The sequence below is a fragment of the Nicotiana tomentosiformis genome, chromosome 3, assembly GCF_000390325.3.
Source record: "Nicotiana tomentosiformis chromosome 3, ASM39032v3, whole genome shotgun sequence".
Taxonomy (NCBI): Eukaryota; Viridiplantae; Streptophyta; class Magnoliopsida; order Solanales; family Solanaceae; genus Nicotiana; species Nicotiana tomentosiformis.
The window spans coordinates 131368225-131383702 of NC_090814.1; the positions used below are offsets into that span (position 1 = coordinate 131368225).

At 38.1% G+C, this 15478-nt stretch overlaps 2 protein-coding genes across 4 annotated transcripts; both read left to right on the plus strand.

Annotated features, from left to right (window-relative positions):
- Positions 1-8965: 8965 nt before the first annotated feature.
- Positions 8966-12564, plus strand: LOC104090827 (zinc finger BED domain-containing protein DAYSLEEPER-like). Of its 3 annotated transcripts, none has more exons than XM_009596010.3 (3): positions 8966-9218; positions 9638-9767; positions 10382-12564. In XM_009596010.3, exon 3 carries the CDS (start codon positions 10392-10394, stop codon positions 12417-12419), a length of 2028 nt encoding a protein of 675 aa, XP_009594305.1. In that variant the 5' UTR covers positions 8966-9218; positions 9638-9767; positions 10382-10391; the 3' UTR covers positions 12420-12564. The 3 variants fall into 3 exon arrangements, with proteins under 3 accessions (XP_009594305.1, XP_018624512.1, XP_009594303.1); XM_018768996.2 differs by having other exon boundaries at positions 9672-9767; XM_009596008.4 differs by lacking the exon at positions 9638-9767 and having other exon boundaries at positions 8967-9218.
- On the plus strand, positions 12301-15444 carry LOC104090828 (putative pentatricopeptide repeat-containing protein At3g15930). The gene is made up of 2 exons (XM_070197609.1): positions 12301-12423; positions 13798-15444. Exon 2 carries the CDS (start codon positions 13838-13840, stop codon positions 15380-15382), a length of 1545 nt encoding a protein of 514 aa, XP_070053710.1. The 5' UTR covers positions 12301-12423; positions 13798-13837; the 3' UTR covers positions 15383-15444.
- The last annotated feature ends 34 nt before the right edge of the window (positions 15445-15478 follow it).

A 15478-nucleotide genomic window follows, 5' to 3' on the forward strand; every position in this document is an offset into this window, starting at 1 on the left:
GATTCTGGGGAGCCATTTGCTCCGGAGCGGGAGTAGTGGGAGTTTGTGCTCCTCCCCTAGCCTGTGAGACGGCTGGTGCCACTGAAAATGTACCATTCTGGGCCACGCACTCCATAAGACTTACCAAACGGACTAGAGAGTCCTGAAGTACTGGAGTGGCTATGTATACTTCCGGGACCTGAACTGGTCCAACTGGTACATTCTGAACTGGAACTTCCTCCTGAAGATCCACCTGGGGTTCTATAATAGGTGCAGCTGCTCGAGCTCTGGACTGAGCTCTACCTCGGCCTCGGCCTCGACCTCTACCCCTGGCCATAATTGCCACTGGGGTATCTGGTCCCTGTCCATCGGTAGAGGTATTACGTGTTCTCACCATCTGCGAGAGAATAAGAGTAGAATAGTTCAATCATCGATGATAGGATAAATTCGCACGACAGAATAAGAAAGAGTGATTTTATTCCTAAATATCATAGCCTCTGAAAGATAAGTACAGACATCTCTGTACCGATCTTTCAGACTCTACTAAGCTTGCTCGTGACTCGTGAGACCTATGTAACCTAGTGCTCTGATACCAACTGTCACGTCCCGAAATTCCCACATTCAGACCGTGATGGCACCTAACATTTCACTTGCTAGGCAAGCCAACATTAGAATAATATTAATCAATTTTTAAACAATCCTTACATTATTAATAATCAAGGAAACAAAAGAGGAAGCAAAGTTTAAAATATAGTGAAATAATCCATAAATGCAACGGTATCTAAATACCATCCCAGAATTGGTGTCACAAGTGCACAGACTTCTAAAATAAATACAAATAAAGGTCTGAATAAAATAAAGCTGTCTGGAAATAAACACACAGCTAAAGTAAAATAGACGGGGACTTCAGAACTGCGGACGCCATGCAGTTATACCTCAAGTCTCCTCTGGTAGCTGAAATCCTAGCAAGTCTACGGTACGCCGCTAGGACCAACTCCAAAATCTGCACAAGAAGTGCAGAGTGTAGTATCAGTGCAACCGACCCCATGTACTGGTAAGTGCTGAGCCTAACCTCGATGAAGTAGTGACGAGGCTAAGGCGGGTCACTTACATTACCTGTACGTAATATTAGTAACAACAACAATAATAGAAATAAATCAGGTAACTCATTTATAATAATTGAAGCCAACTCAGCAGTCATAACCAATTATCATTTACGTCAATTCTGTTGTAGCGTGCAACCCGCTCTCACAATATATTTACATTCAATTTTGTTGCAGCGTGCAACCCACTCTCACAATATATTCACATTCGGTTCTATTGCAGCGTGAAACCCGCTCTCACAATATATTCATAATCGGTTCTGTTGCAGCGTGTAACCCGCTCTCACAATATATTCACATTCGGTTCTGTTGCGGCGTGCAACCCGCTCCTCTAATATATTCATTTTAATCAATTCTGTTGCGGCGTGCAACCCGATCCACATATATATATATATATATATATATATATATATATATATATATATATATATATATAAATGTATGTCGACTTTTAAATAAGTCTGTTGCGGCGTGCAACCCGATCCTCCAATATAAGTCTGTTGCGGCGTGCAACCCGATCCTCCAATATGGACTTTTTAATAAGTCTGTTGCGGCGTGCAACCCGATCCTCCAATATGAACTTTTAATAAGTCTGTTGCAGCGTGCAACCCGATCCTCCAATATATTCATTATAAATAATCCTATTGCGGCATGCAACACGCTCCTCCAACATATTCATTTACCAATTCTTATAGGAGAAATTTTCCCAATAAATGTAACAATTAATATAAAATTATAAGACAACAAGCATACAATAATTATGATTTAATTATGAAACAAACAATGACAAATAGCAAATTATTATGAAAATCAGGGAGAAATAGGCAGTTTAATATTTAATATGCTAAATGTCAAATAACAATTAAAACACATAATTCAAATAGCATGTAACAATTAATGCAGGAATTCAAGAATTAATGTTTGATAAAGAATAGGAGAGAAATAATTATTATAATAATTAATTTATGATTTAAAATAATTTATGATTTTTCAAGTAAGCAGGCAAACAATTAATTTGACGACGTATAGACACTCGTCACCTCGCATATACGTCGTTCACATGCAATTCACATAACAAATAATTTAAGGGTTCTATTCCCTCAAGTCAAGGTTAACCACGACACTTACCTCGCTTTGCAAATTCCAATCAATTATTCAACCACAGCTTTTCCTTTTAAATTTGCCTCCGACAGCTTCAAATCTATTCACAAACAATTCGATATATTCAATACGAATCATAGGAATTAATTCCATATGAATTTATATTTTTTTCAAATAAAAATCCAAAATTTATTAAAATATTAGGCAGTGGGACCCATATCTCAAATTTTGAAAAAACTCGCGAAATCCGAACACCCGTTCCAATACGAGTTCAACCATATAAAATTTGTCCAATTCCGATATCAAATGGACCTTCAAATCTTAAATTTTCGTTTTTGAAAGATTTTATAAAAAGTCTAATTTCTTCCATCTAAATCCGAAATAAATGATGAATATAGACATGGATTTGTGAAATATAATCACTTTTGGTTAAAGAACACTTACCCAATTCAAAGTTGTGAAAATTCTCCTTGAAATCGCCCAAATCCGAGACTTAAAACTCAAAAATGAGTAAAAATGGCGACTTCCGAAATTATGAGCTCTGCCCAGTCATTTCGCATCTGCAGATAAAAGTTCCGCATTTGCGGACTCGCATTTGCGAGACAAAGCTCGCATTTGCGATGCTAGGCTACCAGGTGAAGTTCCGCATCTGCGGACACCCCCGTCGCACCTGCGACATCCGCATCTGCGCAAAAAGGCCGCACCTGCGAAGACCCCAGGCCAGCCCAGTCCCGCATCTGCGATGGATGTTTCGTTTCTGCGAGCTCGCACCTGCGGTCAAAAATCCGCAGGTGCGATTATAACAGAAGGCAAAAATGCAGATTTTGCTTAAGTCCAATTCTTGTTCCGATTTCGATTCGAATCACACTCGGGGGTACTCGGGACCCCGTCCGAATATACCAACAAGTCCCGTAACATAATATGGACTAACTTGGGGTCTAAAATCACGTCAAACAACACTGAAATTACAATTCACACCCCGATTCGAACTTTGAGTTTTAAACTTTCAATTTGCAAATCTCGTGCAAAATATATTAAACGAATCCGAAATGACTTCAAATTTGGCACACAAGTCATAAATGACATAACAGAGCTGTTCAAATTTTCAGAATCGGATTCCGCATCCGATATCAAAATGTCAACCATGTGGTCAAACTTGGAAATCTATAGCCTTTAAATTGCTAGTTCCGTTAAATGGTCATAACTTGAGCTAGGGACCTCCAAATTAAATTCCGGGCATACGCCCAAGTCCCAAATCACGATACGGAGCTATCGGAACTGTCAAAACACTGATTCGGGTCTGATTTCTAAAAATGTTGACCAAAGTCAACTCACTTGAATTTTAAAGCTCTATTTCATATTTTAATTCATTTTTCACATGAAAAATTTTCGGAAAATTTTACGGACTGCGCACGCAAGTCGAGGAATGATAAATGTTACTTTTCAAGGTCTTAGAACACAGAATTACTTATTAAATTTAAATATGATATTTTGGGTCATCACAATGAAATGGGTGAAAATGTTTTCCTACTAGCTCTGTAGCCTCTCGAAGATAAGTACAGACGTCTCTGTACCGATCCACAAAACTCTACTAAACTCGTTCGTGACTCGTAGAACCTATGAACCTAGAGCTCTGATACCAACTTATCACGACCAAATTTTTCCTCCGTTTGGTGTCGTGATGGCACCTAGTCTTAGGGACTAGGTAAGCCTAACATTAATGGAAACAACAATATTTTTTTAAATAACATGTAACAAGTTAAATAGAAATCTCTTAAAATTTCCAAAATCGGTAGTACGAGTCTTAAGCTCTACAAAGTTTTGCTAAACTTTTCTAAATACAACTGTTTGAAATAAAGTAAACAGTATGAATACAAATTAGAAGGTGACTCCAAAGTCTGCGAACGTAGCAGCAGGTTTACCTTGAGTCTCCACAGCAACAGTCCGCACAACTAGCTAATGATCAACTGACTTCGAAATACCTGGATCTGCACAAAAATATGCAGAAGTGTAGAATGAACACACCACAGCGGTGCCCAGTAAGTATCAAGACTAACCTCAGTGGAGTAGAGACGAGGTACAGTCAAGACACTCACTAGTCTAATAGCCTGTGCAATAAGATATACAAAATAATATGAGACAAATAACAATAAGGGCAACAAGAACACCATTAATAATGCTCAATAATTTATGAATATAAGTATACCCGATAAAATCAAGTGTTTCAAATAAATATCTTTCACATATAATTCTTTCGAATAAATATCTTTCAAATATAATTTATTCAAATAAATACCTTTCGAATGTAATTCTTTCAAATAAATCTTTTTGAATAAAAAACCTTCCAAATTAATATTTTGAATATAATTCTTTCAATTAAAAAGTCACCATGTGACACTTCATTTCATAATCATACAACTACAGGTCTCAACCCATTTTTATATTTCCACGGCACTTCATGCCTATAATTAAATCATCATATTTTCCCGGCACGTCGTGCCCTCCTTTCATATCACAACTGCACGGACAATTCACGTGCCAAATATCATTACAAATGCATATAAGATCCACACGGTCAATTTATTTCCGATAAAGTAAGTTTAAATTTTTTAAATCAAGTAAGAAAATCAACAAAGAAATAAATTTATTTTAGAAATCATTTGGGTGCGAAAAATAACATTTCAATTAGAATGAAGCACCCAATAGTTGCTGATTTGGATGCAAAACTTATAAGAACTAAAAACACACAACAATTTTTTTTATTCAAAACAACTTAACCTTAAAAATTAATAAAGACTAGAACCACAAATCCTCAGAGTCTCGTACAAGAGCCAAAACAAACACATTACAACAAGGGATACAAACACATAATAGAATCAAATATTATATCACAGAAGAACACAACAATTTACCTATCACGGAAATACAAAAATAACCGAAGACAAATGCAACCACAGAGAATGTCAACAAAGGCACTCCCGAGATACCGTCTCGTAGTCCCAAAAGTAAATATGCAACAATAACAATGCCCCCAGGCCATCACAAGTCATCACAATTCAATCCCCGATATAGCCCACCTTGTCTCGCCACGTGTGCAATAGTAAAGTGAATGCCCGCCTTGTCTTGCCACACGCGCACAATAATGTTCCCACTTTGTCTAGCCACATGCGCAATCCCTCCCCCCCCCTCCCCATATATATATATATATATATATATATATATATATATATAGAGCCCGCCTTGTCACGCCGCATGTGCATAAATCAATAGTAATAATAGCACGACAGAAACCTCGTGCAAACACCCGAACATAACTCCCACAATATAACGTGCCAAAATCACATCTCATAAACTGCATCTCAAGTGCTCAAATATTACAACATATCACAGATTACCCATCAAATGCTCAATTATTACAACTTATCACATATTGCACATCAAGTGCTCAAATATTACAACTTATCACAAATTGCACATCAAGTACTCAAATATCATAACTTGCCAAAAAAATCAACAATACCTTATTTTCCACAATAAGGAGCCCATGGCTTGACCATAATGTGCACAAAAATCTTACAAAATATTCGGAAGTGAATAACTCAACAAAATAATAATTCATATAAAAATCAAGGTGGCAATCACACTAAATCATCATGTAAAAATAATTTCAACAAACAAGAATCTAGGCATGACAAAATAGAGGATTTAATAAGTGCCAATAATTTCCAATTTAATACATAAGGGCGTCTAATGATTTTTAATCAATAAAATTTGCACATATAAACCAAATACGTACTCGTCACCTCGCGTACATGGTTTTCAATTACACAATTTGCACATAAGACTCATTTCCTAAGGGAAAATTCCCCCACTCGAGGTTAAGCAAGACACTTACCTTTTTGAAGTTATGCCGATATTCCAAAATCGCCTTCTTGCTTGAATTGACCTCCGGATAGCTCAAATCTATCCAAAAATTATTGTATAACTTCGTTAAAATTCATCGGAAACAATTTCGGATAATAATACGTCGACTTAAAAATTTATTCTAAAAAGTCAACAAAAGTCAATGCAGGACCCGCTTCTCGGAACCCGACATAATTTTTACGAAATCCGAACACTCATTTCGATACGAGTTCAACCATACCAATTTTATCGAATTCCAATAACAACTCGACCTCCAAATCTTACATTTTTGTTTTGGGAAGATTTTAGCAAAATTTTGATTTCTTCCATTTAAATCCAAATTAAATTATGAATATAATCATGGATTCATGAAATATAAACACTTTAGGATATAGAACACTTACCCCAACCAAGCTTGTGAAAAATCCCTCCAAAATCGCCCAAATCCGAGCTCCAAAAATCCAAAACGAAAAATGGCGACATGACTATTTTTGGTCCTAAATGTTCTGCCCAGATTCCGCTTCTGCGGACTAATTTCACGCACATGCGAGCTCGCTTTTGCGAGCAAATTCTCGCTTCTGCGACGTCCACTGGCACTGCCCTCGCACATGCGGAAGAGCTTCCGCTTCTGCGCTCACGCAGGTGCGGAAAATGCATCACACCTGCGACCCTTGCCCTTCTCACTCCAGGCCGCATCTGCGACCATTTTGTCGCTTTTGCGGTCTCGCACCTGCGACCATTTTTATCACAGGTGCGATGGTACCAGAACTGAAAAAATTCCAGAATTCCTTCAAGCAAAAATTTGGTCTGTTTAAACATTCGAAACTCGCCCGAGGCCCCCGGGACCTCAACCAATTATACCAACATGTCCCAAAATACAATACGAACTTAGTCAAGACTTCAAACCACATCAAATAACGCCGAAATTACGAATTGCGCATCGAATCAAGTTTTGAGTTTTCAAATCTTCCAACTTCTATATTTTGCGCCGAAACATATCAAATCAATCCGGAGTGACTTTAAATTTTACACACAAGTCATAAATGACGAAATAGAGCTATTCAAATTTTCGGAATCGAAATCCGACCTCGTTATCAAAATTTCACCCTTCGGTCGGACTTTTCAAAAATCTTCCATTATCCAACTTTCGCCAAAATAGGTCGAATTGTCCTATGGACTTCCAAATCCAATTCCGAACATACACCTAAGTCCGAAATCATCATACGAAACTATTGGCATCATCAAAATTTCATTTCGGGATCGTTTGATCAAAAGTCAGCTCTCCGGTCAACTCTTTCCATTTTAAGCTTCTAAATAGGAATTGTTCTTTCAATTTAATTTTAAATCTTTCGAAAATCAAACTCGACCATACCCGCGGGTCATAATACATATTATAAAGCTGCTCGAGACCTTAAATCACTGAACGGGATGTTAATCCTTAAAACGACAAGTTAGGTCGTTACATAACCTTATCCTGCCGTGTGAGATAGCCTAAAATGACTTCTTGTTGCTCTTGCACGACCCTTACCGCTTCAACGACATATTCCTCTTCAGCATCATCGGGAGTCGCCTCCCGAACATGTCGCGGGTACCGTCTGCCGTGGACCGGCATGGCGTCGTTCCCCTTATTACAGGTATCACTGATTGAATCCTCATGCAGAAGCTGGTTTCCTTAGGTCTCATGATTGTGTGTGTTGTTAACACTTATATGATTTTTGCTAAGAACAAATAATCAAAACACGTTAGTAAAAGAGGCAAGGACCAACTTAATTACACGACTGTCTAGGCCCCACGGTGGGCGCCAAACTGTTTATCCGTAAAATGATACAGTTGAATTTATACGTGATTTCTAGACAAGTGAATTAATTTGATCGTGAAATAATAGAAGAATTGAATAAATATGCAATACTTAGCCTTTAGATGAAGATGAAATCGCAGAAACAGTAGTTCCTGGAGCAGGGGTTCCGGGCACAACAATAATGAAATCAAAAAACAAGAAGATAAAATTGTATTAAGCTTTGAATAGATTATAGTGTAAGAAAATTCGTCTCGTTTACAATGATAATAGAGCTCACTATTTATAGTTGCACCTAGGGAACAAAGTCTTAAGATCAAGCCCCTTTTTAATGTCAATTATGAGAGTCATTGAAGAATGTGTAACGGCAGGCAGTGAATGCCATATTCCTTGTAACGGGCCGTGTACTTAATGCTTGTAGAATATTCTTCATTAAATGCTACCGCGTGACATGCATTTATTTCATCTTTATGAGTACCATTCTTCCCGGTCACAAACGGAATAGTTGCCCTCAGTTTTAGTTATCCTCTGCATTCGGCTCCACGTGACACTTCCTTATGCGATCATTTCATATAACATATTTTACCCTATACATAGTGTTTGTATTCTTATGGGAATAATAACACATTCAGAAATTAATTATGTTGAACAATTCAAAGATTTAGTACTCATTATTTTCTTTGTTTTGAAATGCCTTGTTGTATACATTTGATACAACTTTTTTTCTTCTTATTTTGGGTGGAACTGGTGAAACGTAAAAGAGTTGGGAAGAAAAATAGATAATTACAACTTTAATCTGAGACTCCAAAGTTAAATATTGGTAAAATATCTAATAGCCACTCGTACAATTTCTGAGTGTAGCGGAAAAAAAGGAGAAAAATGTGAATTCCAATTAGACTTGTTCTTTAAAAAAGGAATAATGTTAAATGGATCATATACGTAACCAAAAAAAATCTCTCCGTAGCTGAATCGGAAGAAGGAATGGGACCAACAAATAAACGGCTCTGATTGGCTGAAATGCGGCGGGCTCCACGTCAGGCGGCGCAGGGGGTAATTAGAAGGAAATCTATATATAATGGACTTTAAAAGCCTCAAAAGTCCAAACCCAGTCTTCCTTGGCCTTAAACCTCATATCGGCCGCAGTCCATTAGGGTTTTGAGCTCTGAACCTCAAAGTTCAAGCCTAAGCCCATCTTCTTCTCCTTCTCCCTCCAGAAAACTTTCTTGAATTACGATTAAAAAAATAATCATAAACGATAAAGTATAAACCCTAAACCCTGCTTTAGATACAGAGGTTTTTATTTCACCATTGGTTTGCGACGTCAGTTGTTCTAAATAGTAAGTACCTTTTTTGCGCGGAATTAATTGCTTTTGTTCATGTGTCTGTTGTTTCATGGATTCTTATGTAAATAGCATTCAAGCTTTTCCTGCATTTATATATTCGTTAGAATTGATTTTTCCTTGCATTCGTATCGTTTAAGAATTCACCTTTTGTATTTATTCTTAGATTTCCTGTTAACTTTTTTGAGAATTTTTTGATTATGGGAAGCGTGTTTCTGTGCTGCTTAACAATCATGATGTGAATTAGGGAATGGATACTCCTCCTAGTCATGTCTTGCAAGTCTGTAGGGATGTATCCCACTTGTGTTCAACGTTAGTTGTCTGTAAAGAAGCATTGAGTTTGAAAGAGTTGTGAAAAGAAAATTTAGAAGAGTATGTATCATCGAGTTAACTAGAAAGAATCATCTTTGTTCTAGGTTTTTCCGATGGTGCTTTGCATGTGATTGACAGTTCTTGGTGGGAATTAGGAAAATCTGTTGTCAGAAGAAGGTTCCTTCGAGGCAATACAGATGACACCTTCAAAGCTTTACAAATAACGCCTTTGAGGTAATAAAGCTAACACCTTAAAGGCAATACAGATAAATCCTTTGAGGCCATGCAAATAATGCCTCTGAGGCCATACAAATAGTGTATTGCACAAATGATGCCTTCGAGGCTACACAAATAACGCCTTCGGGGCCATTAATTTACTATGTTAGTGATGTTGACAAATCATTGTTGGATAATTTCAAGGGCATCACCTTTCATTAATTTTCAGTGATGTTCCATGGTTTATGCTCGAAAAATACACGTCTAAGCCCTTAAGCTATATTGCATTACTGCTGCATAGGTTCATTTATTTGTCCAATTCAAATGCCTTCATTCTTTATGCCTGAGAAAGACGAAATATTGCAGTATTGCTTCATATGTTTACTTTAAAACATTTGTATGCCAGAATTAGGTTATGAACTTTCTACCTGATTTTGTTATTTTTGCAGTAGAGTAAATGTCATCGATAAAGTAACATGTTTTTCTATTTCTATATGAACTAATGGTATAGCTCAATGAAGAATTGCAGCTAGTTGGTGTTTTTGACAATGCATGCATGTAGTTAGTTGATGAAATTATTTTAATTGGCGAAAAAAGTATCTTCATTGATCTTTTGTTTGCTTTGCTGGCAGGGTGCTCACTATGGACGCCCTAACTAGTCATAATGAGATAGCTGATTCAGAGGCACAACCGAATAAGCGCAGGCGGAAGAAGTCCATAGTTTGGGAACATTTCACAATTGAAACAATTGATGCGGACTGTACCAGGGCTTGTTGTAAGCAGTGCAAAAAGTCCTTTGCGTATATTAGTGGCTCAAAGTTAGCAGGCACCAGCCATCTCAAACGACATATTGCCTTGGGTATTTGCCCGGTGAATCGAATCAACCAGGAGAAGAATCAAACCCCATATAACCCAGCTGTGCAAACTAATGGTTCTGCAAGTGCTACTCTTAAATCAAGAAAGCGCTACAGAGCTACTCCAGGACCAACAAGTATCCCATTTGATCAGACACGTTGCTGCTATGAGATTGCAAAAATGATAATTCAGCATGACTACCCACTTGAGATGGTGGAACACTCAGGATTTAATAAGTTTGTTCGAAGTCTTCAGCCGTTATTTAGTTCAGTGAGTGTCAATACCATCCAAGACCACATTTTTAACATTTACCTGAGAGAAAAGCAAAGCCTTCTGAACATTATTAGTGCAATTCCTGGACATGTTAGCCTGACACTGGATTTAAGAACTTCAGATCAGAGTTTAGGCTATGTCTTCTTAACAGGATATTTTGTTGACTGTGATTGGAAATTGCAGCGGCGACTTCTCAATGTTATCATGATACCTTTTCCTGATTCAGAAGTTGCCTTCAATCATGCTGTTGCCGCATGTTTGACAGATTGGTGTTTAGAGTCTAAGCTATTCACTCTCACTCTGGATCGATCCTTCGCAAATGACAATGTTAGAAAAAACCTAGGACATCTACTGTCGATCAAGGGTGGAAATATTCTCAATGGTCAGCTAATAATTGGTAGTTGTTGTGCTCATGTTCTGAGCCATCTTGCACAGGATGTGTTAGATTCCATGAGAGCAATTGTTGAGAAGGTCCGCCAAAGTGTTAAGTTTGTTAAAACCGCAGATGCCCACGAAGAAAAGTTTCTGGAGCTGAAGAGACAACTTCAAGTTCCCAGTGCAAAGGAACTTATTGTGGATGACCAAACAAAATGGGATACTACATATCAAATGCTGATGAACGCTTCTGAGCTGAAACAAGTATTTTCTTGCTTGGATACTTCTGATCCTGATTATAAGGTGACTCCTACAATGGCTGAGTGGAAGCAGGTTGAAATTCTCTGTGCATACCTGAAGCTTTTCTTTGATGCAGCCAACATTTTAACTTCCTCGACATACGCAACGGCTGATGTGTTATTTCATGAAGTGTGGAAAATTCAGCTCGACCTGATGCTGGCAGCCCATAGCCAGGATCATTTCGTAAGCAATTTGACTAAACCATTGCAGGAGAAGTTTGACAAATACTGGAATGATTGCAACCTGGTTTTAGCAGTTGCTGTTGTTATGGATCCTAGGTTCAAGATGAAGATAGTCGAGTTCACCTTTAACAAGATCTATGGTGAAGAAGCTGAAACTTGGATCAAGATTGTTGATGAGGGAGTGCACGAAGTGTTTTGTGATTACATCGTGCAATCACTTCCTCCGCCTCCGCCTAATTTTGTGGATGAAGCAAATGAGAATATTATAAAATCAGAGTTCTGTCAGGAAGATAGTTTCCTTCCTAATGGTGATACATTTGCAGATTTTGATGTCTATCTCCATGACATTATGAACAATCAGCAGATGAAAACAGAGTTAGATCAGTATCTTGAAGAATCTCTCATGCCCCGTTCACAAGATTTTGATGTTTTGGGTTGGTGGAGAATAAACAGATCCAAGTACCCCACTCTCTCCAAAATGGCATCTGATATTTTATCCATCCCTGTCTGCACAGTTACTCCAGATTCTGTATTCGACACTACACCGCGAAATTTGGACAGCCACCGTAGTTCTTTGAGACCCATAACTCTTGAGGCTCTCAGTTGTGCAAAGGATTGGCTCCAATATGAATCTTGGGAGCTCCCATCCGGAGTGCCAGCATCAATGGTTAAAATGGAGTATTAGCTTTGTTAGTAAAGATTTTTTTCTTTTAGTTTCTTTTTTGTTTTCTTTTGCTCCGCCTTTATATAACATTTTTGTGCACACAAGCTTATAGGTCAATGAAATTCATATTCTTTCACCAACTTTACAAAAAGAAGATTCACTCTTTCAGCTTTTCGGGAAAAAGTAGCAATATATACGGAAGCTAGTGATTGAAAAAAAAAATCTGCTGGTTTGATTGTTCTCGATTGTGCATAAGATTGAAGGCTGTAAGGCTATCATTACCATTGATCTGATAAAACTCAAATAAATTAGTTTCAACACTTAAAGATTGAACGCATCAAGTGAATACACATTAGAAGTGTTAGCGAAATTTGAATGCTACCTCCGTTCCCTTTTAATTGTCATTTCCATCCTTTTGCTTCACCATGTTAATTTCTCTTCACATTTATTAAGACTAAAAACAAAAGAACTAATTCTCCTTTTTGCTACTTTTAGTAAGCATGACAAGTAAAACGATGGAGGGAACATTAAATTTATTCACAAGTTACACATTAAAACTCTCACTCTTACTGTACCTGTAAACTTGGTAGTACTTGTTTAGGCTTTGATACCGAATTTTTGCCTTGGAACTTGTGGTGCAGAAGGGCACTACTGCTCATTTCGCTGTCTTCATTCTATCTGCAAGAGCTCAAAAAACCTTAGATTAGCATCACATGGTAGTCTCAAGCTCTCTCAGGAGACTCTCAAACTTGTCATATAATTTAAATTCGGCTTTCCACGAAGAAAAAAGTGTGTTGTTCATAGCTTCACTATGTCCCAACCAAGTCTCCCAACTTGCTCATCTTCACTTTTCTCCACATGTCTATTTATCCCCACACGCGATCATAGAAAGCTGCAAATCTTTGGACCAACTTAGGCAGATTCACTCAGTAATGATCCAAAATGGCCTTGCTTCTGATCCCACACTCTGCTCCAAGATCGTAGCTTTTTGTTCTACTTGTGTATTGGGTGATATGAAATATGCTCGTTCTGTGTTTGACATAATGCATGAACCAGGAGTCTTCGTTTGGAATACAATGATCAAGGGCTATTCAAGAGAAAATAGTCCAAATAATGCAGTGTCCATTTACAGAGAGATGTTAAATGACAATGTTCAACCGGACAATTATACGTTCCCCTTCTTGCTTAAGGGTTTTACTCCTGAAATATCGTTAAACACAGGGAAAAGTATGCATGCTCATATATGTAAATTCGGGTTTGAGTTAAATGAGTTTGTTCAGCATTCTTTGATTCATATGTACTGTTTAAGTGGGCAAGTTGATATGGCTCGTGGTGTATTTGATTTGAGTTGTAAAAGTGATATACTAATTTGGAATGCTATGATTTCCGGGTACAACAGGTTCAGCCAATTCGGGGAGTCAAGGAAACTCTTTTATGCAATGGAGGAGAAGCGATTGCAGCCCACTTTTGTGACTCTTGTCTCAGTAATATCAGCTCTCTCGCAGCTTAAGGATTTAGATACTGGCAACCGAGTTCATCAATATGTTAAGGACTGTAAGGTAGAGTCTAATTTGGTGTTGGACAATGCTTTGATTGACCTGTATGCGGGTTCTGGAAAGATGGATGTTGCACTTGGCCTATTTCAGAGCATGAAGCATAGAGATGTTATATCATGGACCACAGTTTTCAAAGGTTTCGTGAACATTGGACAAGTTGATGTAGCTAGGAAGTATTTTGATCAGATGCCAGAGAGAGACTCCATTTCTTGGACAGCTATGATTGATGGATATGTCAAAGAAAACCGATTTAAAGATGTCTTAATGCTCTTCCGTGAAATGCAAGCAGCAAAGATACGACCAGATGAGTTCACTATGGTTAGCATCCTTACCACATGTGCACATCTTGGGGCTCTTGAACTTGGAGAGTGGATCAAGGCTTACATTGACAAGCACAAGATTAAGGTTGATAGACATTTGGGGAACGCTGTCATAGACATGTACTTTAAGTGTGGGAATGTGGAAAAGGCACTGATGGTGTTTTCTGAAATGCCTTGCAAGGACAAATTCACATGGACGGCCATGATTGTCGGTCTTGCAACTAATGGAAACGGGAGAGAAGCTCTAGATATGTTTTTTGATATGTTGAGTGCTTCAGAAACACCTGATGAGGTGACTTACATTGGTGTTCTTAGTGCTTGTACTCATATGGGTATGGCAGAGGAAGGAAAAAGGTTTTTTGCTAGCATGACCTCTCAGCACGGCATTCAACCTAATGTCACACATTATGGCTGTATGGTTGATCTTCTTGGTCGAGCAGGGCTCTTGGGGGAAGCTTATGAGTTTATAAAGAATATGCCAATGAAACCAAATTCAATTGTTTGGGGAGCTCTTCTCGGTGCTTGCAGAGTTCACAAGGATGCCCAAATGGCTGAAATAGCAGCTCAACAACTTCTTCGGCTAGAGCCTGGAAATGGGGCAGTCTACGTTCTCTTGTGTAATATATATGCAGCTTGTAAGAAATGGGAAAACTTGCGCGAGATACGAAGAATAATGATGGATCAGGGAATCAAGAAGACGCCAGGTTGTAGTCTGATAGAGATGCATGGAATTGTTCATGAATTTGTTGCAGGGGATCAGTCTCATCCTCAATCTAAAAGCATCTATTTAAAGTTGGCTGAGTTGATTGAAGAATTGAAATTGGCAGGCTATGTTCCTGATACTTCAGAGGTTTCTCTTGACACAGGAGAAGAGGAGAAAGAGAACTCCCTTATTCGGCACAGTGAAAAGTTGGCGATTGCATTTGCTTTAATTCATTCTGAACTTGGATCCACTATTAGGATAGTGAAAAACCTTAGAATCTGTGCTGATTGCCACCATGTAGCAAAGTTAATATCAAAACTTTACAATAGAAAACTAGTAGTTAGAGACAGAACCCGGTTCCACCATTTTGTACAAGGTTCATGTTCCTGTAAAGATTATTGGTGATCTCTTTACACAAGGATAAGTTGCAGTAGTCCAAGTCACTACTCTCGTTTTCTTTTCTCTTTCATCTCTGTCTTACATTTTTCTGGATAAGCAAAG